This window comes from Calidris pugnax, unplaced genomic scaffold (genome assembly GCF_001431845.1).
Source record: "Calidris pugnax isolate Ruff unplaced genomic scaffold, ASM143184v1 scaffold231, whole genome shotgun sequence".
Taxonomy (NCBI): domain Eukaryota; kingdom Metazoa; phylum Chordata; class Aves; order Charadriiformes; family Scolopacidae; genus Calidris; species Calidris pugnax.
In genome coordinates this window covers 217,464-243,263 of record NW_015090996.1, presented here as the reverse complement: position 1 = coordinate 243,263, position 25,800 = coordinate 217,464, and the positions used below count along the sequence as shown (strand labels likewise).

At 37.4% G+C, this 25,800-nt stretch overlaps 1 protein-coding gene across 1 annotated transcript in view; it reads left to right on the top strand.

Moving 5' to 3' along the window:
* Window positions 1–25,800, top strand: part of HBS1L (HBS1 like translational GTPase) — a gene marked incomplete at its 5' end in the record, with an annotated part of 55,412 nt that overhangs the window by 7,918 nt on the left and 21,694 nt on the right. The window contains one exon of the mRNA XM_014955385.1: window positions 24,162–24,270. Within this exon, the coding sequence (XP_014810871.1) occupies window positions 24,162–24,270 (109 nt within the window). The remainder of the gene's footprint in view (window positions 1–24,161; window positions 24,271–25,800) is intronic.

Here is a 25,800-nt window from a genome sequence, read left to right as displayed (position 1 = left end):
TTTGCTGGTTCATCTGGTTGATGCTGGTGTCATTTAGGACTACAAGCAGTGTGACCTCTGACCTTTTGGATGAAAGTAATGTTTCTAATCCTCACTAATAAAAGTTTTATATGAAGACAGTGCTGCAGTGTTTATGTGTTAACGTAGCCATCTGTATCCTTACCAATTTTGAGTGCCTTAAAGCATTGAAGTGTAAATAATACAATCCGGTGTAAATACTATGATCTGATAAGTTCATGAGCAAGAGTAGAATTGATTTATTTCCTCAGAAGACTTCCTAGAAAAATCTGTCTGATGCTGATTATATATTGGTTGTGTTATTCATTAGTCTTAACAGCAAATTCTGCTTTTTGAACAATATGAAATGCTTTGTAGTGATCAGTTTCTCTGTCGTTAGTCTAAATATTAACTTCCCACTGCTTAAAAGTCTGTTTTTCCCACTGAGGCAAAAATCTCTTATTTGGGGATTTTATCATTAAAGTTCACTTTTTCCAAAATTGTATATATTCTTCTAGTAGATAAATTGTAATGTTTAAAAGTGAAATATTAGTGCAAAGTGGTATATTGTTAGGTGGTTTTGCATACTTATTTTCCAAATATTCTTGAGGCCCTAATTAATGTAGGTAGAGATTTCTGCATGGTTTTTAAATTTTCATTGATTAACTTTGGTTTTCCCCTCTAAACAATTTTATCTTATTTTTGTTGAGCTTCTCTTTGGTTTTGGTCTGTTTTCTCATTCCCCTCGCTGCTCTTCTTCACGTAAATCTTAGAATTTTTAATAATTTTAGAGCCTGAACTAGGGATCCCCTTGGAAAGTGTGTACAAGTAGTAGGGGGCAGCGTGTAGACTTGGAGCTTGGTTTTCCCATAGGTTTAATGCAGATTAAAGTTCGAACAAAGTGACTGAAGCCAAAGGACATCAGCATTTTATATTTATCGTAGATCTTGTTGGGTAGCTAGATTTTCATATATAAATACTTTTTCATTTGCATTTGTCTCGGTGGTGTTAGTGTTCTGGAAGACGCAATACATGCTGTTCAGTGTATAAGGGAGTAGGGGAGGGATTTTTCTTTAATTTACAATCCTGAATCCCAAAGTGAGCCTTGAATTAGTCCAGCCCTGCAGGCTGAACACTGCAGAGGTGCCCAAGTGGTGGATAAACCTGAATTCCAATTAATTTTCAGCAGAGATCGTTTATTTCCATGCTTGGAAAATTTGACAGTTTTGTTTTTATAAACAAAAGATAATGTGTTAGTATATTTGCTTTTTAAATGAAACAGGTATTTTAATGGCTTCCTTAACTATTCCTTAATTTCCTTACTGAGAACCAGGTTTGTGTCATCAGTGACAGGTTTAATTGTCTTAGAATACTGCATGATATTGTGGTATGTGGCATTTTTGTATAAGAAGTCTGTGTTTTGCCTTTGCACTGAGGTATTTCTGCCCGATGAATGTTAGAGTTCTTGTTAACTAAACTGTCTATTTTATGCTTAACACAGTGAGCTTATTCCATTGATGTATTTATAAAACTCTCCCCTCTCCCCTCCCAATTTTGCAGCTGGTGTGTATCTTTGTCTAATACGGGTAATTGTGTTATTTGTTTTGGAATTCACGTATTAACATTGCAAAGTACTTGTGTCTGGGTTTGCATATGGACATAAAAAAGAGAATATTAAACTACGTAGACATACTACTTCTGGTATTCAGACTGTATACTCCTAAGGTATTTTGTATATAAATTTATTTTGTACATAATTTTTAAGTGGCTGCTGAATAATTTTAATAGAAAATTGCCTTGTGGACATTGCTTTATGTACCTAAATAAAATGCATATTCTTAAAGGATTGTCTTAATTACACTTTCTTTTTAACTTACCTGATAGAAATAGAGTTGTGTTTGTATGTTTTATAATAATTCTATCTAATGTGGAAACAGGCTCCAGTTCTTGTCTAGGTTTGCATGGACATACTTCTTTCCATGGAAGATTCCTTTGGAGAAAGTAAGGCAAAAACTGGCATCTACTGGTTTGTCTTCAAATACTCTATTGAGGCTCCCATTGGTTTTTGGTTAGAAATGGGTTTGTAAAGTTTTGGGATTTTTTAGATCATTTTGATAGCAATTTTAAACCTTATTTGGATCTTAAATAGGAAAGGATATCAGTGAAATAAGAAGAAAGCAACTGTCTAAAGTTAGTTTTCAAGCTCTTTCTTACAGTAGAAATTAGAGCTACTATGGTTGATTTTTTAAAATCAATATTCTTAACGTGTCTCTAAATACCTGTTCCATTTTTCTCTTCTAGGTTTCCTTTTTCTAGCTGGTTTCTATATGAACTTGTTTTGGGAAACCAGGGCAAATTGAAAGTCAAAGTATGAGAAGGGTGTCATTTAACGTAACTATATTTTGCTGTATTTTAATTACAGCAGAAAACACTTATGAGAAAAGTATAGAATGTTAAGAAGATAAGCTTCAGATTTAAAAAAAACCATGTGATTAAAAGTTCACATACCTGGTTTTTACTTTTTATTCAGAAATAACTACATGAGTAATCTCTCATTGAATTGTTAAGACAATTCTCAGGAGTTTAAGCTTCAGAGGCAGCAGAAACTACTCCATTTTCTGGAACTGTTGCACAATAATATTTCAAAATCTTATTTTTAAGAGACTAAGTGGTGCAGCGAGGTAGTCTTTCAATTTTGTGTTTTGCCTCATTTCTTCTAATCATGTTCAAATACATTTTTTTCCAGTAACCAACCATTTCTGAAAATGTCTACTTACCCAAAAAGTTAAAGACCAACTACCACTACAGCAAAAATGAATAGCAATACACAGGATTTGTGGGAAGATAGGATGTAGGGTTCTTTATGAAATGTATATAGTTTATCACAGGACCTTTATACAGGGTAGCAGTTTAGTATTATAATTATTCACATCTATTTCAGATCTAAAGTGCCCAGCTTTTCAAAGTTGTTAAAGCGTTTTTATATTAAATGTTTAAAGTGCCCAGCTTTTCAAAGTTGTTAAAGTGTTTTTGTATTAAACGTTGATGATGAATTGTGGCTGGGAGGAAAAAAAAGGCAAAAAATTTAATCACATTGTAATTCATGCAGTAAAAATAAGAAAAAAAAAAGGCAAAAAATGTCATCACATTGTAATTCATGCAGTAAAAATACACTTTCTGGAGTTCTGAAAGGGAGTGCTTCTCTGCTTTTTTAGCTTTTTGGAAACTGAGTTGAATTTTTACGGATAACAGATCTTTTTTTTTTTGGTTTGTGTGAAGTGTAGACAGCTGATAGATTCTTGAGCAGATTTTATGTTCAATTCACTATGTCCAAGCTGCTATTTAGATGAGATGATGCTGTTTAGATGAGTCCGAGTTATCTGTACTTCTGTGTGTGCTACTGGTTTTCACCTTAGAGGATTTTCCATTGGAAAATAAGAGAAACTTCTTTTGTGAAACTGTTGTGTTTCATCTGCACTGACAATTGGCAGTGACTGCTGAGGTAGGAGTGGTTTGTTGGTCGAGTAATTGATTTGGGTGCTCAGTGCTGGTAGGATTCCTTTAGAAAATAAAGGAGTATTGTTATATTTTCTAAAGAAAATAATTCTTTACAGCTTTCTGGAAGTCAAATGACTAGAATCTGTAAAATGCTTGTAGAGCATTAAATGCTTGCAGAGATTAAAATGAAACGTTTTGAAAGAACTCATGAAAAATTTGTTAAGAATTAGACATAGTAAAAATTGTCTTACTCTTTTATAAGAATAATATGGAGATTTTGTAGAAGAGTTGCTTGTTGAGGTATTTACTCATCACCATGTCGATATATGGAGGTAATAGCTGATGGACATTATTTTAGTATTTCTATTGGCTGTTTTGAGTCTTTTTGTCCACAAAATCAAAGAATGAAATCGTAATATAGATTTCTTTTTAACTAGCAACTTGTGCAGCATTTCTTGGGCATCGATCTCAGCAGTGGGTATTAGTGACATGCAGAGATTGCAATCTGAAATGCACTGTTGTAATAAATTTGCTTTTGGTATAGTCAAGAGAAGCTAATGATTTCGTTTGATGCTGATATTTATGGGTTGTCTGAGAAACCCTTCTTAACAGTTCACATTTCTAAAAAATGTTTATGTAAAAATGGTGCCCTCTTAGTCAAAAGGATCTGCATATTCTGTGCGTGTTCATTTCGTTTCTGCTTGCTTTTTCTAGCTAAACTGCATTTTCATTTCTTTTTGCCCGTGTTGGTATTGCAGAACAAACACAGATAGTGGTGAGCGAGCGAGATTCTATTCCATTGCAGGCACCATTAACGGAATTGTTAACCGCTTTATGACACTTAAGATTTTTGGTTTTAGTGATGTACCAGCAAGAAGGTCAGGTGTCTGTAAATGTGCAGTCCTTGCAGGAAATTAAAACTACTGTGACCTGAGCATGTTTAGTTTGATTGTTTTTCGGGTAGGAAGGAATCCAGTCTTTTTTGTTAACGAAGTTGTTGTCGTAGTTGAGCTGTCTTTGTGGGGGCACAGGCTATACATTGTGATTCCTCAGGAATAGGACCAAGAACAGGGCCTTTATAAGGCTGTATGTATAAATATTTAATAAGAAATAAGCTTCGCAGTAAAGAGTCAAAATTGAAAGTAAGGCACAGGAAATTGAAAAGCCTTACTCATGATATGCCACATAATCTAGGAATAGGGCACAGTTCTCAAGCTCAAGTCTACTTTTCTAAATACTTGACTATACTGCTTTGCTTGAAGCTTTTAACAGAAAAGCAGGTGTTTCTTCACTGGCATTTATTTTTGATTTATGATTATTATTAATACTGCATGTATTTATGTTTTTGACGTAGCTATTAAGACACATGGGTAGTTTCAAGAACACAAGCCACAAGTAAAATTAGTAGGTGCTTAGCTTGCATTTTGTTAATGGTGTTTATCTTTCAATTTTCTAGCATTCTTTTCTTGCGTCTCCTGTACAATTAGCTTCCTTCATTCTTGCTTTGCACCAGTAAAAATAAACAAAAAATCCCACAAACGTGACCACAAAACGATTTAACGAGCTTCCTTCATTCTTGCTTTGCACCAGTAAAAATAAACAAAAATCCCACAAACGTGACCACAACATGATTTAATGTAATTAGCTTTTAATTTTCACTTAGGTGGGTGCAGCAAGGTTTGGTTTTGGTTCGGGATGATGGGTGTTTCTCAGTCCATGGACAAATACTTAAATTTGTCTTTTGTCTTTTTATGCTACAGATGGACACTGTGATAGCGGTTGCTTCCTAGTGCAAAGTGTCAATACAGATTATTCTGCTTTAGCAGATAACTTTTATCATTTCTGCTTTGCGGTTAATGGGCTAGTGAAGTTGGGAGTCTTACGTGAAAAAAACGGTTAATGGGCTAGTGAAGTTGGGAGTCTTAAGTGAAAAAAAAAACACAAACCAAACTGATACTGTGGATTTTATTTATAGGGAGAATCCCAAAGAAATCCTGGAGGAGCAAACGTTCTGAAGTTTAATGGTGACGTACAATATATTTTCATTAGCTTGGAGTCCCACAGCTTTTACTTCCATTTATCATGCTTTGATTTCGCACGTAGGAAAATGAAGTGTTTATACCCGGGTAGCTCAGAAAACATTTTTGTCCCCAAATTCAATTTCTTCTGCTGGCTTTTCAGTAAGGGAACAGTTCTCAAATGCCCGATACAGGGGTGAGAACCTGTTGCACCCAGTGATGCTCAGTTCTGGTGTGTATTCGGTCGGTGACAAAGAGAACGTGTTCTTCACCGAATGGAAATGTTTGAATCTGACACGACTGATGATATAGTTATATCTTAAATCATGGAAAGTAATGAGAATTTAAGACTTCCGTGTTTTGTGTAAGAAAAGTATACACACAGACTTCGAGAAGTTACTGAATCTTGACACCGAGGCACTGTGTGGGTTTTAGAAAGGAAGTGGCTTATTTCAGGGAAAAATGTGTCACCAGCAATGAAAAGCTTTTAAAAATCCTTTGAGATACCTTTTCGAGATTCTCCTCACACATACTGTACACCTACACTGGAAAAAGTGACACTCCAGCTTTTTTCTGAGTTTTCTTTTATAGTCCTTTAGCACTAGTTTGATTTGCTTTTTTTTGGACAGAGTGTAAACCAATACAAATTCAATCATTTTCGTAGTTGACTGTATTGTGTATGAAAGTTGGGTGTTTTGCTTGGAAGCCAAGAGAGCTTAGATAAAACTAAAAATGATTGTGTCCTTTTTAGAACTTTGGGATTCCAGAAGACCCAGAGATCCTGGGGAAACAGTAGCTCCACTTGTTCTTACCGTGGCCTTCTATCTCAGTCCCTTCAGGTCATGGTAAAGTTGAACCATCAGTTGGTTTTCTCTGTGTCTTTAGAAGGTAAAGTGAAAAATCTACTAATTTCTCAGATGCGATAGCTGGAGGGCAGGAAGGTATGGTTGGAGTCACTATTTTTTAAGTTTTAAGGGTGAATGATTGCTTCTGTAGTGCTATTATATATCAATTTAAGCATTGTAAATCCTACCTGAAGTTTGCACTTCAGTACTCAAAGCAAGGCTCTTGACCAGGCTGAGACAGTATTTTGCAGTCATAAACCAATGCGTTTCAGCTCTAGAAACTAGTAAGACGTCTAAAAATTAGAAATGTAGGCATATCAAACCCAAAACTGTGTGAGCAAAACAAACTGTTTAAAATCTATCAGTTGCTGATGGAAAGGAGCTTGAACGCTAATAGGAAATGCATGTAAAAAGTCAGAAATGAAGTTAAAAGGAAGCCAGGAAGGTGTAAAAATGCAATTAAAACAAAATTACTTCACAATATCTGTTTATGGTAGTTTTCTTTCACTACAAATACTGTTGTTTCTTCCCTGTAAAATTTGTGTTATCAATGCCTACCTTATCTCCGTACCGTCTTCTGGAGGTGTTTCTGCAGTATCATGCTTTTTTTTTCTTTCATATTCTGTGTGATCCCGTATTGTTATAAAATATATTAGTTGCATAGACTAGTGTATTATGCCACATACATACCAACAGAAATGCCACCCCCCACACTACTTGGTGTGCCTCTATTTGCACCTGAACTGGTTTGTTCTTGGGTGACAAAATATTACATGTTTTTCATTATCTCAGCTTCCCTATTCTATCATAAAACCAGCATTTTGGTCTTCAGGGTTAAGTTAAAATGCTTTACATACCAGGTTCCTCACTTCTATTGTAGTTGTGGCCATTGAATGGCCATTAAACTTCAAAGTCATGAGTTTACTGTCAGAATCCTTGGTAGAAATTAAAGGTTCAAATGCCAAAAGCTTGGAAAATTAGGTAACTTTAACATGGAAAATATCTGTGTCTGCAGGAGCTGTCATGCCCAGTTGGACATGGAAGAGCTTTGACTGGTTGTCTCTTCAGTTCTTCTTCCATACTTTTACTGCGTATAAAAGCTCAGCCCAAATGGAAATTTTCTGTCTAACTAATTCCAAAATATGCGTTGAGGTTGTTTTGAGTACTCCTTGTTTCAGTCCTTGTTACCACTTTTTGTGGTTTTTAGAATCACATTTTCCTATTTTTCATGTTTTCCTCTTCCCTGTTGCTGACCCACATAAACAGGAAAATGACTAACTTTGCTTGTCAACTAGGCAAGGGGGTGAAACTGCGTTATACATCGAGTGCATATACATCTAAGTAAGCATTTTTCAAGGCAGAAATGTGATTTGAATTGTATGCTTTTAATGCTGTTTTTCTGACAACGTGTGTACTTGGTGGCAGGGGTTGGTCTCTTCTCCCAAGGAACAGGCAATGGGACAAGAGGAAATGCCCTCAAGTTGTGCCAGGGGAGGTTCAGATTGGATATTAGGAAAAATTTTGACACTGAAAGGGTTATTGCATGTTGGAATGGGCTGCCCAGGGAAGTGGTTGAGGCACCATCCCTGGAGGTATTTAAAAGATGGGTTGACATAGTGCTTAGTGACATGGGTTAGTGATGGTTTTCTATCAGAGTTAGGTTGATGGTTGGACTAGATGATCTTGAAGGTCCCTTCCAACCCAGACAATTCTATGATTCTATATGAACGGACTATTGTAAGGTTGTGGGTGCTAATTGTGTGCTTGCAGGTACCACTGGAAATGTGAAGGGTCCAACTAATCTTTCACTGCATTGAGGAAGAGGAAAACATTAAGCAATGAACTTGAGTTGTGCAAGTTCCTCTTTAGAGTGAGGATAGAGTGAAAAGCACTTTTCCTGGCTTTCATCTGCATCTGATGAATCTTATTTAAAACTGCAGGTTGTATTTTGCTGTAGTGAGTTTTTCTTCTAAACTCAGCTACGCAGCTTTTTCTAAATCAGTTCTTCTCTCTGAATGATTTTGGCAATGAAGAATAGAGCCTCTAGTGCTATGTTTCACATCACATCTATATATAGGTTGTTATTTTCCAAATATAGGCTTCCCTTATTCAGATTGTGGCGATGTTCAGTCTCTGTTGTTTTTTTGACTTAGTTAAACAAGTTCATCTTTGATAACTCTGGAATTCAGATATATTTGGATGCTGCCAGAGGACTTCATAGGAAAATGTGGAATATAGCAGCCTTCCAGCACCTAAAGGGGCTACAGGAGAGATGGGGAGGGACTCTTGATTAGGGAGTGGAGCTATAGGATGAAGGGGAATGGTTTTAAACTGAAAGAGGGGTGATTTAGATTAGATTTTTGGAGGAAATTCTTTGCTGTGAGGGTGGTGAGACACTGGAAGAGGTTGCCCAGAGAAGCTGTGGCTGCCCCATCCCTGGAGGGGTTCAAGGCCAGGCTGGATGGGGCTTGGAGCAACCTGGTCTGGTGGGAGGTGTCCCTGCCCAGGGCAGGGGGCTGGAACTCGATGATCTTTAAGGTCCCTTCCAACTTTAACCATGAATAAAGAAATTTTCAGAGTAATAATATACATAAATAATGTAGGTGTAGATAAGTCATGCAGATAATGTAAAACATGCTGCAGTTAAATGGGGAAAACAACTTAAGTGAATACATTTCTCCTGCTGAAGGGTGGGGGCAATTTTTATAAACTTTTCCTAAATTTTAATGCAGAACAGATTTTATTTTTTTTAAAATACGTTTTCTGCTTCTCAAGTGTATGTTGCTGTGGATGTCAAGTAGCTCACTTTTCCACTGCTCACTTCAGCTTGACAGGTATCTGCACTTCTTGCAAGGGCTTCCCTGATAAATACTATTAGAACATAATACTAGGTTTTTATCTCAGCTACTGAAAGTCCTGCTGTCAGCTTAATTGTCTAATTAATGTTAGATTTTCTATGTCCTTAATAATGTCCATTATTGCTGGTAGCACTCAGAATGTATTTCTTAGGGAATTTCTGGTATATAATCTGTTGTAACCAAGTGTTTGTACAAGCGGTGTGGTGCACAGTGGTGGTGCAGGAAAACTGCCTTCGTGTCTTTTCAGATAGCTTAAAATTTGTCTCTAAAATAGTAGCTATAGATGTGTGAACTTGTTGACCTTTTTTTTTATTTTTGTCTGCTAATATGGTGTTTTTAATACTGTAAAATTTCTGGGCTGCAGATCAAGTTTCCTTGATCATTGATGCAGCTTGAGTTTGTTTTGCAAGTTAGATTCAGAGCTCTTTAGCAGTTTCACACCTAGGTTTCAAAGATTCTTTCTCTGTAAATGTGTTGCTACTAACACATTTAAATAACAAAGAATGCTAAAGCTTTTCTTTCTCCTTATTCTTTGTATTTTTAATAACCATTATTTCCTCTGCATTTTTGCCCTACCTCAAATGTAGTCTATGATATGAATGGGGCAAGATGGCAGTATGGCAAACTGATTCTGTTTATTTATGAAATGAGCAGTCATTTCATGTCAATTAGGATTAAAGGAAGCAGCAAAAGCAGATGTTGAAGCCTGTTGATCTGACAGAGAAGACAGAGAATTTGACATAAACGAACCAGAAGAAAATTATGTGGCAGTAAAAAATGCTTGACTAGTTTCAAACTGCTTTTATCTAACAGTTTGTATCTAAAGCCATGCTTTGAGAGTGTGGTCACCCTCTCCTGTTGATGTAGTTAATTACTATTTGTCTTTTCTTAAAGACAGCTGCTGTTGAGTAGGTTTGTGTGTGATTTATTCAACTTTCATCTGTGTAGCACTGAGGACAAAACTGAAATTGTACTCTCCTTCTTTTTTCTTTTCTCTTTTTTTTTTTTTTTCCAAATGGCAGGAGTTGCTCAGGTTTAGGAGGTATATACAGAAAAAAGTCCTTTAGAGCACAGGAATATCTGGAAGGAGTCCCAGCAAGAGCTTCTCATGGTGACGTAGCCAGCTAATATCAGAGAAGCTGAGCTTTGAATCCCAGTAGTAAGGTAGAACGAAATTCTTATTCTCTGTAATAATTACAACCAATCAAGGTCTCTTCCAGTAGAGAACCTTTACATCTGGAATAACACATCTTCATAAACCCCATTGCTATGGATATGATACTAAAACCTGGTAGATAAGGACACGACCAGACTTTAAGCCTCATTTCTCTTTGTTTCTCTTCTGATGCTCCACCACGAGTGGAAAATAGCATTAAGGAGAGGAATAAGACTCTGGATGATGGTGGGAAGGTGTTCTGATTTTAAGTGGTCCCTAATATAAAAAAACTAGGCAGAGCACATTGGTAAATAGCACATTGTGAGATGTAATCTCTGGTGTTGAATTGGTAGGTTTTGAGTATATTGCTAGAATGTCTTGTTTGATGGTGCACCTACGGCCTTGGGTGTCATGGTGTAAGAACACACTGAAAACAAAATTCAGCTAAAAGGAGAAAATTCAAGTGTTTTGTCCCGGGGTCATCTTTTTGAAATTGATGTTGAGTGTCTACGAAATACTTAAATTGTCTCATCTAGACAGAAACAATTTAAACATCTCATTTCTTTTAAATTATCTTAGGCTGAGTCAGATATCTGAAAAAGTGTAAAAAATTTAGGTAGCGTTTCTGAAATTTCTGTTGAAGAATTGTGATCCTGCAGTTAAGTTTTTTTTAAAAAGCTACTTAGTATTTTGTAAGTGAGGAATAATGGAGAATTGAATTTATGACATAGAACATCACCCCTTAGTCTTAATCTTGGAATGGTTAAGGGGAGGAAGAGCAAGAACTTGATCAGTATTAGTCTCTAATTTGGAGGAAAAAAAAACAACAAAGGAAGAACAACACCTTATTAATTATTTTGCTTGGTTTTGATAAGCGTATGTGTTTTGCTTCATTATTTTGCATTTAATCCTAGTGAATCGAGTACTATAAAAGGTGTACGTTCACTCAGCAAATTTCCTTTGAACAGATTGTGTGAAATGTTTAACTTTACCTAATTTACACGTGCAAAGGAGAACAACGCATTTTTAATGCCTTTTGTTTGCAAGTTGTCCTTTCTTAACATACATTCTTTCTAAAACATTAAAAATGGTAAAAATCTGAACGTTTAACATTTTTCTCTTCAAATAACTGTTCAGGTGGCCTTTAAAAATATGTATTTAACTGCTTTAAGATTCACAGCTTTTAAAAATAAACTCAATTAATGTATCATTTAATATATCATTTAACTTTTTACAAGGTTATACGTTTCCAGTAGCTTCTTAAGTTTTGGATGTTGAGAGACTGGTTGGAGTAACAAAAGGGGTAGGATTTTCAAGGTACAGTCCTTTTGAGCTACGCTTTTTTGTAAAACCCAGCAAAATGTCACATCTTCTAGTGAGTCCTCCATCTTTTAATACAGCTCTTTTGTAATCAGGGGCTTATGAGCTGCTGGGTCTGGGAGTTCTATCTATTTTGGGCTTGTCAGCTAAGTTACCTTTTGTGTCATTCCATCAGCTGTAGTATTAGTTTATATGAGCAGACATATTTTTTGTTCTTCAAAAATTTTATTTACAATACTTATTGGAGTCTTTGGCTCACTTTTTGTAAAATATGTAAGTAGAGTATGTCTGTCTTGTCTTTTTAAGGAAAAAAAGCACAAACTGAATGAGGACATCTCTGAGGATTTGCTATTTAATTACCATAACCTTGCACACAAAATGCCAAAGTCAGTGTCACTGAGTGAGTCTGTCTCCCTTGTACTCATGAACAATTCCTATTTTTTGTTATTAGATCCATTTGTGTTTCAGCTTACAGTAAGGAGAGTGTGTGTGTAATCATAGCGTTTTCAATAATTGCTGTACTGCTGGACCTTGATTTCTTTTTTTTTCTTTTAAACTGTACTCAATCTGTTGTTCATTTCCGATTCTTTGAAATCATGTCTGACATAAGTCCCTAAACTGTTTTTTTTTTCAATAGCTGATAAATTCTTGATACCTAGTATTAGGTTATTCTTTTGTTCCTCTGAAGCCACAAATCTTCCACTCAGAAATGTGTCCCATGCTGGGACATTGGAATCTGTGCTGCCATCCCTGGTATCATGGAGGGGCATCTAAATGTATTTTTCTTATATAGGGATAACTTTGTAGAAAAATAAAAAAGTGAATGCACGGACAAGTAGAAAGTTGCAAATTTCACTGACTTTTAAGTAAAAAAAATTGATTAATTCTCCCACAGGTATGTCAGCCCTCTGACCCAGTCAGCATCTATTGTGGTTGTAACATCCCCATCAGAGTGGGAGAGTTGAGAATTCAGAGAACCTAAATTAAATTTAAAAGGTTTTAGCTAATCTTACCTTGAAGTTCTCGTGACACCAAAAAGTTTGCACAAATACAGTTTTCCAGAACTTGGAAATGCTAAAAATACTTGCAGCTTCAACATATTTACTAGTCCTGTACAATTAAGTATATTTTTTCCTAAAAAGCCCCCTCATTAAGTTTCTGGAGAAAGTTTGCAGAGAGTTGAACAGGCATAAAATGATTTTACTTCTTTTTACATACTCTCAATTTTCCTGTTCCTGTGAACAATTTTCTTGTTCACTATTCTTCTTCTATTTAGACTTCTGTCGCATGCTGGAGTAATTTTGATGCAGAAATAGATGTGGCAGACGAGGAAAGCTTTCTTCTGTGAAATGTTTGCTCTCCTGCAATACAGTCCAAAGGGACACCCTTGGGTAGATAACGTCGGTGTGTAGAAGGCGTGATGTTGGGTCAGAATTACCTGGATGATGTGCAGGGAAATAGCACCATCCTCTGGCATCAAGATACCCGTTACGAATTAAACCCGAAATTGCAGTCTGTTATTTTGGGAAATTCAATATAATTGTGATAGAATGTACATATTGTACTTTCAGTTTTACATACTCATTTTGGGCCGAGGTTTTTAACAGAAATTCTGGTAATTTGCATGGACGCTGTGTATTCTGTTCGATTCGGTGACTGGCTAAAGGCGGGGGGGGGTATCTTTTTAGGGTTATCCTGCCCGTTGTGCTGACTCTGCTCTTTACGTGACCATTTATGGTAGGAAGTTGCACTTCAGAAATATCAGACCGAGCTTTTTCTAAATCTCAGTGAAAGACAATTCACAGTCATTTAAGAAAAAATTCGTTGAATTAGAAAACACCACCAACGACTTACGGTTGTGTATGTGTGGGGGAGTTAGAGGTGCTGTTACAGAACAACTGCAAATGTCTAATAAATTATTTTTGCAGCAGATCGTGGCTTCGGTTACGGATTGAGAAGGGACATTGTTGGCATTGCTAGAGTGCAAAGCAACACACCTCCCCCCCAGATAAGGTTTCGGTAGTTACAGGATGAGTTGTACTGAGTTACGATGCTGTGAAGGACTGGATTTGAGTCCCATTTAACTCTAACTCACCGGCCAGGAGAAATACCACGGGGACATTCTTTTCAAAAACTCAGTCGGGTGAGAAAGTGGCTGTTTTGATGGTTGTGAATCCCTATTGGACCTTTGCGATTTTACGTATCAAGAGACATCAAAAGGAGGCAGCTGGGGTTTGTGTAATCTCTAGAAGAAAACAGACACCCCCCTGCCCCGAGTCCGCCTCTCCGTTCTTTCAGATGGGAGGTGCTGGTTTAGTGACGCTAACTGGAAATCTGGAGTTTTACTCCAGCACCAATACCTTTCTTTCCCTTAATTCTTTCCCTTCATATATTAACTGTGAATGTAAACCAGGCCAATTATGCATGTTTCTGGAAAGACCATACCGATGGTCTACAAGTACAGCCTTCCTATGCCTTCCTTTGTTGACCAGTGTTGCTTAAATTTAACTTCTTAGAGATAGACGCTGATTGGGATGTCCTATTAAGCATCCAGGTATTGAGACATACAAGTGTAGTTTGCTAAAACACTGAGTGCTGACAGTTGTAACAGAGCTCAGTAAAAAGTTTTATATAAAAAAAATATGTATTTTGCCGTTCTCTGAGACTTTAGGATTCTGTGGGACATCAGACTCGTTTAATTCTAAATTAAACGAACACCATTCAATGGAATGATTGCAATAAAGAGTCAGAGAGGAAAAAAAAAGCCTGTTTTTTATTAAATCTATTTTATATAGGCTATAATACCTATTAAAAGGTGACATTAAATTTGTGCTGTATGAATATTTGGATACATGTAATTTGACTAAGTTCTGATGGCCAGGAAAATTCCACAGGAAGGTGTTTGTTTCAGGTAAGGAGAGCCAGGGAAGGCAGCAGTAGGTGATTGCTGTGTTCTGTATCATTTGCCTTCAGTCGGGGAGGAAGTGTTGATGGTGAGAGAAATGGTGAAACTCCAGAAATTTTGGCTAAGTTCCAGGCAGGAAAGAAAAACGTGTTATTGCCTTGTTACAACAGGTTCCACCCCGTCCACTTCAACCTGATCCAGTGTCGGCGTCTGTGTCCTCCTCATACTCTAATTTATTTACTCATGTTCAGATTTTTTTGTTAAATTCCTGATTGAGCCCTAAACACAACATTTCCTCCTCTCGTTCCAAATCTTTCATTGCGGTAGCATTTTTCCACTTGATCATTCCAAACCCCTTATCTGGCCATTCCTGGCTTTCCTACCTGTTTCCAGTCATTGGCTATGATTATTTTCCACGTTCACTTTGTTCCACCCATAGTTCATGTTCATTTTCAGTTCTCATCCTCTTCTGCTACCTGTGTTCATGTTTAGCTCTGCATGTAACTTGTCACTGAGTATGTGGCCTCTTTTTTCCTCTCCCTACCCACATTTTTTCCCCAAGTTAGGTTATTAAGTAATATTGACAATTTTTTCAAAGCTACTCATATAGCTTTGTATACTCATTTCATCTTCTCTGCTTTATTGATTTTCATTCTCATAGTCCCTGTCTCTCCTTGATAATCTGCTTCCCAGTGCTCACTGTACTGTTGCTTTTCTGTCTTGCCCCCAAGTCTTTTTTTTTTATTTTTTATGATTATCCAAGGCAGATTCATGCCTCCAGTTTACTGATGTGGGAGGAAACTACAGAGACCACAGGAGAGATGGGATTTGTTTTCAGGTGACACAATCGGGTCCAGCCTGGTCAAAAACAGCCACAGCAGCTCCAGATTGAGTGGTGATGAAATAATTTGGGGATTTAGTTATTAAAACTTAAGCCATAAGAGCATGTGCAAACTGTTTGCTAAGGTCAAATTGAGTGGAATTTCAGAAGGTGAAAAGATCACGTGAAAGATTTAATTTATGCAGGTAATATTTTGTCCAGGTGCCGTTTTTGAAAATAAACTATTCTGTCTGATCTTTTCTCTTCCAGTTTCCCTGTTCTTCCTGTCTGGAAGGAATTAAAAAAAAAAAAGAAACCAAAACATGTCAGCCCCAGGCAGGTACCTCACTGGGAACAAATTAATTTGGGGATTGAAGAGTTCAACTTGCTGAAAGTTGAAAGTAAAAAAAAAAAAAGAAAAGTTTGAAAGTAAAATGTGAGCAATGAGAAGTGCCAGGTGATGCTGCCAGCCCTTCTCACTGTTCCAGCTGTGCATCCAGTTGTTCCAGCTGTGCATCCAGTTGTTCCAGCTGTTCATCTGGTTGTTCCAGCTGCATGTAATAAATCAAACTGGTTCTGGAACTTCAGTCTCGGTGTAGTAAGTTGTTGTGCTGTTGGTGTGTTGTGGGCTATGAAGAGCTGGCCCATGTTGGAAACGCTCAGGAATATCCTGTGGTGTCCTTCCTCCCTCCTGCTGCATCAAACCTTCAAAACAAAACAAAAAATTCTAGTAGTCAGGTGCCAGTAGATGTTCTTCTTTTCAGCATTTTTCAGTGAAAATGCCTACTCCCAGTTTCATGAAAAAAAAAAAGTCATATTCACCACCTGAAACTTTGCAGAGAAGGTAATAGTTATAACAACAAGACGAAGTTACCTGGAAAACCCCTAACTGTGGTTTCTATTAGGAAATAACCTTTCTTTTAAAAAGAAAAATTCAGGGTTCTTGTTTGGAGAATTGTTTTCAGTAGTGGCTTTAGAATGGCTGTGCCTCAGCACTGCTGCTGTGGGTGTTTGGTAGCATCCATTTGTATGGTGTTGTTCATAGCAGTGTAATGTCATGTGTTTTCCTAAAAGTGAGTACTTTGAACTGGTATAATTTAAATCCTAAAGTAACATTTTATTTAGAAATCTGTTCACATCTTTATTAGAGGTAGGTGGTGTTTCTTTGCTGTCAGAGGTTCTCCTTGGAGGGCTGCTGGTGGTTGTAGGATCATAGAAGAGTGGGAGAGACTCTTCTAAGTCATTTAGTTTTCTTTTCCCAGTTGTCCTATATTGCTTTATACATTTGCATAAGAAAAGATTTCTTTAAGTTGGACTTAATTCTCACACATGCAGCAGACTTTGTCGCTGATCTGTTAACATCCAAAGAAATTTAAATGATGGGCTGTAGGGATGAGTGCACGGCACATTATAGGCAGGCACAGTGTTTTAAAGGTTAGTGAACTTTTGTTTTTAAATTTAGGAAATCTGGGATGTTCGTTTGCAGAGAAGGTAATAGTTATAACAACAAGACGAAGTTACCTGGAAAACCCCTAACTGTGGTTTCTATTAGGAAATAACCTTTCTTTTAAAAAGAAAAATTCAGGGTTCTTGTTTGGAGAATTGTTTTCAGTAGTGTCTTTAGAATGGCTGTGGCTCAGCACTGCTGCTGTGGGTGTTTGGTAGCATCCATTTGTATGGTGTGGTTCATAGCAGTGTAATGTCGTGTGTTTTCCTAAAAGTGAGTGCTTTGAACTGGTATAATTTAAATCCTAAAGTAACATTTTATTTAGAAATCTGTTCACATCTTTATTTAGAGGTAGGTGGTGTTTCTTTGCTATCAGAGGTTCTCCTTGGAGGGCTGCTGGTGGTTGTAGGATCGTAGAAGAGTGGGAGAGACTCTTCTAAATCATTTAATTTTCTTTTCCCATTTGTCCTATATTGCTTTATACATTTGCATAAGAAAAGCTTTCTTTAAGTTGGACTTAATTCTCACACATGCAGCAGACTTTGTCGCTGATCTGTTACATCCAAAGAAATTTAAATGATGGGCTGTAGGGATGAGTGAACGGCAAATTATAGGCAGGCACAGTGTTTCAATGGTTAGTGAACTTTTGGTTTTAAATTTAGGAAATCTGGGATGTTCGAAGTTCAGTAGCTGTGTGATGTACTGGTAGGGCATGGCTGAGAATCCTGGACTTCTGATACTATTCCCAGTACTTTGGAGTGTTGATAATGGTAGTACTGGGTACCACTGCCACTGGAAATCCAGTGTCCTCTGGCTGGAAACTCATGAGGTTTATGGCACAAATAGAAGCGTAGAAACAGTTTGAAATTTTTTAGCTGGGATATATTACAGTCAAAATTTTGAAATAGCTGATTACAATGATGGATGGATGTATTAGATGTTCCTGTAAACCCACATACCTGTGGGCAAACAGGTGATACATGCTTCTGAGCATGAAATTTTATGTAATCAGGCTTGCATCTCTGCATCTGGTTGTCTCTTGTAGTCTATATTTGGAATATTTTCACAATTGTAAGGCCTTACATTTTGTGTTGATAATGGTAGTACTGGGTACCACTGCCACTGGAAATCCAGTGTCCTCTGGCTGGAAACTCATGAGGTTTATGGCACAAATAGAAGCGTAGAAACAGTTTGAAATTTTTTAGCTGGGATATATTACAGTCAAAATTTTGAAATAGCTGATTACAATGATGGATGGATATATTAGATGTTCCTATAAACCCACATACCCGTGGGGAAACAGGTGATACCTGCTTCTGAGCATGAAATTGTATGTAATCAGGCTGGCATCTCTGCATCTGGTTGTCTCTTGTAGTCTATATTTGGAATATTTTCACAATTGTAAGGCCTTACATTTAGTTTTAAATATTTGTACAGCATTTAGGAAGGGAATTACCATCTTGATAGAGGCCTCAGTTATTAAATCTGCTTTGCAGACAGAACTGTGTCTTGTCTGTGCTTCTGTTGTTACTAATACACTCAACAGTTGCACTGTCAGTACTGTGTGCAAAAAAAATATATATATATTTTTAATAGTAAGTCATGAAACATACTTGGAACAAGCTCATGACATGGTGCACAAAACCAGTGCACTGTCTGTTTTTTTCTTTTTTTGCAGTTGGTGGCTGTTGCTGTATAATTAGTAGACAAAGGTTTAAGTGGCTTCCTTGTGGTTATATAGAAAGTCTGTAGCAGAGTCAGGGATGCAAACCGTGTCTTTTAGGTCAGAAGACATGGTGTTAGATGTATATTTTTCCATGGCAGGGCTGGTTTACACAGCTCTAGAAGGATCTGCTTAAGTAAATTAATTCTTTCTATTAAGTGTCAACAGTTTTTAGGCTTCCCAGCCCCATTCAAACTTGAAATAGTCTGCAGTCTTCTTCAAGTGCTCACACCACTTCTGAAAATAGAAGAATCAATGTAAACCAAGTAGCAATTTCAAAAACATGTAAATGATTTAAAGCTTTCAAGAAAAAGAAACTGCAATCTGGCTACAGTTAATTAGCACATAATTCCCTTGGTGGTGAATTCCTTTGCCAGTGCTGATATTCTGCTAGTAGTTGCTTTGTGTGTAGACATGGATTTATAGAGTCATAGAATGATTCAGGTTGAAAGGGACCTTGAAGATCATCCAGTTCCAGCCCCCTGCCCTGGGCAGGGACACCTCCCACCAGACCAGGTTGCTCCAAGCCCCATCCAGCCTGGCCTTGAACCCCTCCAGGGATGGGGCAGCCACAGCTTCTCTGGGCAACCTCTTCCAGTGTCTCACCACCCTCACAGGAAAGAATTTCTTCCCAATATCTAATCTAAATCTCCCCTCTTTCAATTTAAAACCATTACCCCTCGTTCTTTCTCTCCCCTCCCTGATCAAGAGTCCCTCCCCATTTCTCCTGGAGCCCCTTTAGAGACTGGAAGGTGCTATAAGACCTCCCTGGAGCCTTCTCTTTTTCCAACTCTTTCACAACGCCAACTCTCTCAACTTGTCTTCATAGCAGAGGTGCTCCAGCCTTCTGATCATCTTCATGGCCTCCTCTGGACTCATTCATACAGGTCCATGTCCAACCTGTGGTGAGGACTCCAGAGCTGGACACAGTACTCCAGGTGGAGTCTCACCAGAGGAGAGTAGAGGGGCAGAATCACCCACCTCAACCTTCCAGTCCCATTTATTTAAATGGGATGGCTACCTGAAAAACTACAGACTGAAGAGATGCCTGACATAGCCACATTCTTCCTTTCTTTTGCAAGCTGAATTCACATTGAAAATTTGGGTTCATCTCATCAGGAGCAGAGTTCTCTGTGCCATGGTGTGGTTGAGCTTAAAGTTTCAGGGCCTTTATACGATTTGATGAGGACAAAACAAACCGGGAGGAGAAGCTTCTGTGTGTAGGAATCGAAGCCGGTGGCATTTTGTTTCTGTTGTTGAAAAGGTATGGCCATTTGAGTGAAATTAGTGTCAATTTAAACATGGATTTCTCCAAATGCGCCAGTATCCCTGCTTCACTGGGTATCAGCATGTCTTTCTTGAGATGGTGGTTGTTCAACAGACTCCTGTTGTTTTCATGTGCCTCTGAACTGCCTGGGAACAGAGACAGTCAACTCTTCCAAGTACTGAAAAATAACTTCCATACCTCCAACAGAGTTAGAGAAAAAACCCATTTTTGTCTTCCTGTTACTTTCCATGTAAGTATATAAACAAACAAAAACTGAAAAAAAGAACTTCTCATGCCTGTTACGTGTGAGAAAAAATCCAAAGTAATCTTTTGATTTGCTTGTTTAAATCTTTCACAGGTACCATTTTTACAAAGGAAATCCAAAATGCTCAGGAATTGCTTCCAGTAAAGGAAGATGGTTGACTTTGTCCATACACATTTGCTATTCCAGCTTGAACACCCAGAGAGACTGTTTTAATTTTTAAAGACCGTCCCTACGTTTTACTTGCATCCTGCATATATATGTGCCTTGTGTCCTGTTTCTCGGTCTGCAGACACTTTCTTGGGCCATCAGATTTTTGGGGTTGTATTTTTAATAATTCTGAATCAGGTGTCATTAGTAATACTTCTTGACTAAATCAAAAGGCTTTTAAGTCAGATTAACTGTCAGCCACGGGAAAGGTAAAAGCAAAGAGAAGAATAATAAAGGAAAGAGAGCTTTGATTGTTGTGTTGTCACACACTGCCACAGTTGTACTGGAGTAACGTCAGTGCAGGTCGGTCTGTCCCCTTCGGTATTAGGCTCATCCTAATTTCGTAGTGAGACAAGGTGCATCAGTGCATGTTTTGTTTTGTGACAGTGTTTGACTCGTAGTTACAGTCTGGGTACTCTGGTGTCAGCGCAGTCTAAATACCAAAGGTCTGGTTGAAAGTGACTTTGCTTAAAATTGGCTAGAAGTTTTTTGTTTTCAAACATTCTGAATTTTGAGAGCTATCACGCTGACAAGCCTTTGCATTTTTATAATTTATGCACGTATACTTTCTGTTTTCATGGAAGGAAAATGACTTTTGATTTTCCTGGTGTTAAGTTAGTGAATTGCCAGAATTTTTATGGAGTGTCCTCTTCAGGAAGATCTCTTGCTCTACAATTTGACACCACTGGCCAATGGACACGTTTACTTGTGTGTGATCCACTCTTACTTTTGCTCATTGCAAAGTCAGACTAAGCGAAACGTAGCCAGGGGGTATTGGGATATTTCTTTAGGAGTTTGAAAAGTGTAGCTGTCTTTGTTTTTATTTTATACATACTCTTGATTTAGGAACATATTGTCATCGAATTGCTTAGGTATGTGATTAAGAATGTCCAGATGGCTGTAGGCATGAAGAACTTCACGAAGCCTTCCCTTCCCTTGAGGGGTTAATTATCCTCCCAGCTGCTCTTGTCCTAATCAGATTTGGATCAGTGCTCCTACACTTTTCCAGGTCTGTAGTGCCCTTCAGTTCCCATAGGATACTCCACTTGTTGATTAAGAAGTGTTTTAAGAATTGTATCAGCCTTGGGCATTGACTTCCTTTTAGTTCCAAGGGGCAGTTTAAGGATTTGCATAAGATCTGATAAGTGCTGAATAGCTTTTGCTTTGCCTGCCGAAGCAGATAAGAACTAATCATGTAGTTTTCTCCCTATAGATTAGATAGTAAAGTGTACTCCTTCCATGGCCTTGTGTCCTTTGTAATGAAGCCCATAATTATTAATCTTTAATGGTACCTGCAGCGCACAAAAGACATATTTGTTCCTTATCTCAAATGCGCTGCTTGATTTTTATTATACTTGGTTATAAAAACATGGAGGTCAGAAAATGATATTTGATGCTTCTGTGAGTAGTGTTACTAAGCATTCTTGCCTTGTCTTTGCATCTGACTGCCACCATTCCAGGATTATCTTCTATGGATTGGTTTGTCTTCAGTGATCCTAGTCTGCTTCCGCCTATGCTGAAGTATCAGTGCTTTATAAAAATAAATAAACAAAATAAGCACCCAAACTGTCAATGCTGTGGATGGACAATTACTTTCTCTTGCTCTTTGTAATTTTATTTTTTGTGTCTTCTTTCAACTTTTAATGTTTCCTAATCTCCAGTTTTAAATTCCTGTGTTCTCTGTGTCAAATACTTGATTTGTTGAATGTATTTTGTCTCCTTGTACATTTAACTTTGGATCAGTGTCAAAACACCCCAACTCTATTTGTACAGAGTGAAGCCTAATTTCTAAATTGATTGGAGAAAATGTATTTTGTAAAACCTTTGACTTTTGATATTGGGTCATATGTCATAAATACTGCTAATAGATTGCAAGTTATTTTCAAGTTACATGATATGAATGGTTATCTTGGTTTCTTTAAGTAAGCTCATTTCAATTTAATTGTGTTTTTGTAATTATTAGTTCCTAGCAGCCAGATTTCAAACATGGTGTTTTCTGAGAATTAACTGTAATTCAGCTTTCAAATGACAGGTGAAGCATTCACGCTTAGCTGGCAGCTGGGAGTGATGGCTGCTTGAAAACTGTTAGAATTGAAGTGGAAAAAAACATACTGAGATTGCAACAAGAATAATGCAATTTTTACTATAACTTTGGTGACTAATTATTAAAAAAATGCTATATGTGATCTATGTGGGAATTTGAAGATGAAACAAAATCTTTGTGCTTAACTTGTAGTCCTTGTCCAGCGATCTGAGTATTTTATCTTGTGAATCTTTACTGTTTGTTTGTCAGTTACATGATTTGTGAATGTTGCAAACCATGGTTTCTGCTGTTCCTTTTATTTCTCTTTCTGTTTTTCATGATTTACAGTGTACTTGGTACCCAACTGTTAATAATACATATACAGGCTACTTCTTCCAGAGGTTTCCAGGCGGCATATAAATAAAATGAGTATCAACAGATAAGACAGATGAGGGAGATGAAGACCAAGTCATCAGTTAAATAAGAATGGCTCAATCTATAGTGTGATTGTTTAGAAAAAGTTGTGCAGAAGATTTTTTGGAATGCTGTGGCATTTTGTTTCCTTAACTGAAATCTGCAGCAGCCTTGGTCACAACTTATAGATACATATATATAAAAAATGATTCTGTGTAGCCATCATACTTTAGAACGCAATAAAGAGTTAAACTAAATGAGTAGGACCAAACAACATGATTCTGTGTAGCCATCATACTTTAGAACACAATAAAGAGTTAACCTAAATGAGTAGGACCAAACGACTTCCAACAGTTCTTCTTACAGCCGTAATCTAATATACTTAAAAGGTTTAGTGATGGTTTTTATCAGAGTTAGGTTGATGGTTGGACTAGATGATCTTAAAGAACCCTTCCAACCTAGACAATTCTATGATTAACTTTTGATTCAAAATAAGTATTCACTTGATTGACTCTCCGAATTGGTCTGTTACTGGAATTCTGGAAAGAAAAGAGCTAGTTTACTTCTTTATTTAAACTCCCTCTCCCCAGAGTAAAGAATTTTATTATTTTTTTTTACACCTTGACAAGAAACTAATAGCACTGTAGTGCCATTAGATATGAGACTGTACTTTTACAAAATTAAGAATGAGCCTTACTGTAAGTGTGTTTTCCTTCAAGTTATGGTAAAAATTGATGTCCTTCAAGTAATTAAGTTACTCAGTTCTGGTAATTATTTCTAAATAACCTTTATATTAGCTAGCTTTTGGGTATTGCTTGGCTTCTTCACCATAATTCAGTGCGAATTCGTAACTCAGAACTCTGGTTTCAGGGAAGACTTGGTAGCCCACGCATAGCCTGTGCTGCTGCTGCTAGAAGTACCTGAGGTAGACATATGTTTTTTACCTTACAGTAGACCTTGAGGCTCAACAATGTTAAAGGCAAAATTAAAACTCTAAATAACAGTACCTGATTAGCTAGGGAGCAGCTGCAAAGCGTTTTTTTTGTCATTATACTGCATGAAATGCTTCTGGCATCTTGCAGAGCTGCTGCGAGTAGAGCTCTTCAATGGTGTAGGTGTCATGAATGCTTGGAGACAGAGACGAGATTTTCACAATAAATACAGCTGTTTGTAGATTATTTTGAATAAATATGTAATATATGTAAGTAAGATGATGAATTCTCACACTTGAATATCACAGACTGGTATCTTTGGATGTAAGTAAGATGATGAATTCTCACACTTGAGTATCACAGACTGGTATCTTTGAAGAGAACTAATGTAACTTGTTAAGCTTTATATATATATCACCTGTTAGTCACAACCTTAAGTTCCACCTTACTTTTTGTCTATTACTAGGAAAAACAAGGGATTCCCAGTCAGCCAGAATGGAGTCTGAAATTGTGCCAAAAGTTACCAAAATGACAGTGTCTGGAAAGAAACAGTCTATGGGATTTGAAGTTCCATGGTAAGCCAAGCCCTCATACATCAAGGTACATCAGCAGCTCCTCTTTCAGACTGATGCACCTGTAGTGAGTTTTCTTCTTCTCTTTTTTTTTTTTCTATTTTTTTACAGCAGTTTTTAGTGTCACTCTCCAGAACTAACCATCTCAGCTTCTTGTTTGACTCAGAATTACTTTCAGAAGATGGTACCTCACGTTTTGAGTTTAACAAATCCTTTCACTATGAATAGTGCAGAGAGATATCAGCTAGTCAGATTATTTAAACATCCGCTTCATAGAATACTGAACTTTCTTGGGGTTCGTTTATTTTAAATTTAGTTCTCTAAGTGGAATTATGAAATCAATAAATCTTAACTGTAATTGCTTGTTCTTCAAAGGAAGTAATACATTTTAAGAATAATTTGAAAACAATCACGGCTAAACTTTGCCTTCCTCTGTAGCTTTTATTAACTTTAACAGGTGTCCAGGGTACAACTGTTGTAGAGAAGAAATCAGTCCTCCTTATGCTTAGGGTGGTTAAGCAGTAGTTCTAATTTTATCCTGACCTGGAACTGTTGGGGGGAAATGTCTCATGAGAGCATGAAAACAGACATCTGGATCAGAGCCTACCTACAACAGTAGCCAGCAGTGAACACTTAAATATATAAGGACAGGGCATCTCTGTTGGGAAGAGTGTCCATGAAATGTCATTACGTGTAGCATTCTGTGGTTCGCTTACATATATTATTTTTTTTATTAGGCTGTTTCTATTAAGAATTGTTAATGGATTTTTCTTACTTGGATGGGGAGGGACTCTTGATCAGAGAGTGGAGCCATAGGACGAGGGGTAATGGTTTTGAACTGAAAGAGGGGAGATTTGGATTAGATACTAGGAAGAAATTCTTTGCTGTGAGGGTGGTGAGACACTGGAAGAGGTTGCCCAGAGAAGCTGTGGCTGCCCCATCCCTGGAGGGGTTCAAGGCCAGGCTGGAGGGGGCTTGGAGCAACCTGGTCTGGTGGGAGGTGTCCCTGCCCAGGGCAGGGGGTTGGAACTGGATGATTTTTAAGGTCCCTTCCAACCCAAACCATTCTATGATTCTATAATGTGCTTATTCTGTTTTTGAACCCAATAACCCAAACCATTCTATGATTTTATGATGTGCTTATTCTGTTTTTGAACCCAGACTTCTAATAGCTACCTAGTCTGTGGCAAGAAATTCCATAGATCATACTCAGGAGAAGAACCTGGCAAGCTTGAGCAGTACCAGCATGTCCACCTCCTCCTGCAGTATTTGTAGTTCTGATCTGGAAAGAGTTTTTGGGAGTAAGAGGGCAACATGCTCTTTGTTTTACAGTATCTTGTGCATGATTGATAACTGAGTGGAAAGCAAGCAGTTGCATCTTCTCAATCTCTTAAGCACATGTAACACAAGGTGTGAAGCTGATGTTATTCCCTTTATGCTGCTAAATGCCATTGCTAAGAGACATCCTTTCATTCAGCTGCTTAGATGCAATAAGCTCCAAATGAAAATTTCTAGACCTTTCAAAAGCCTCTT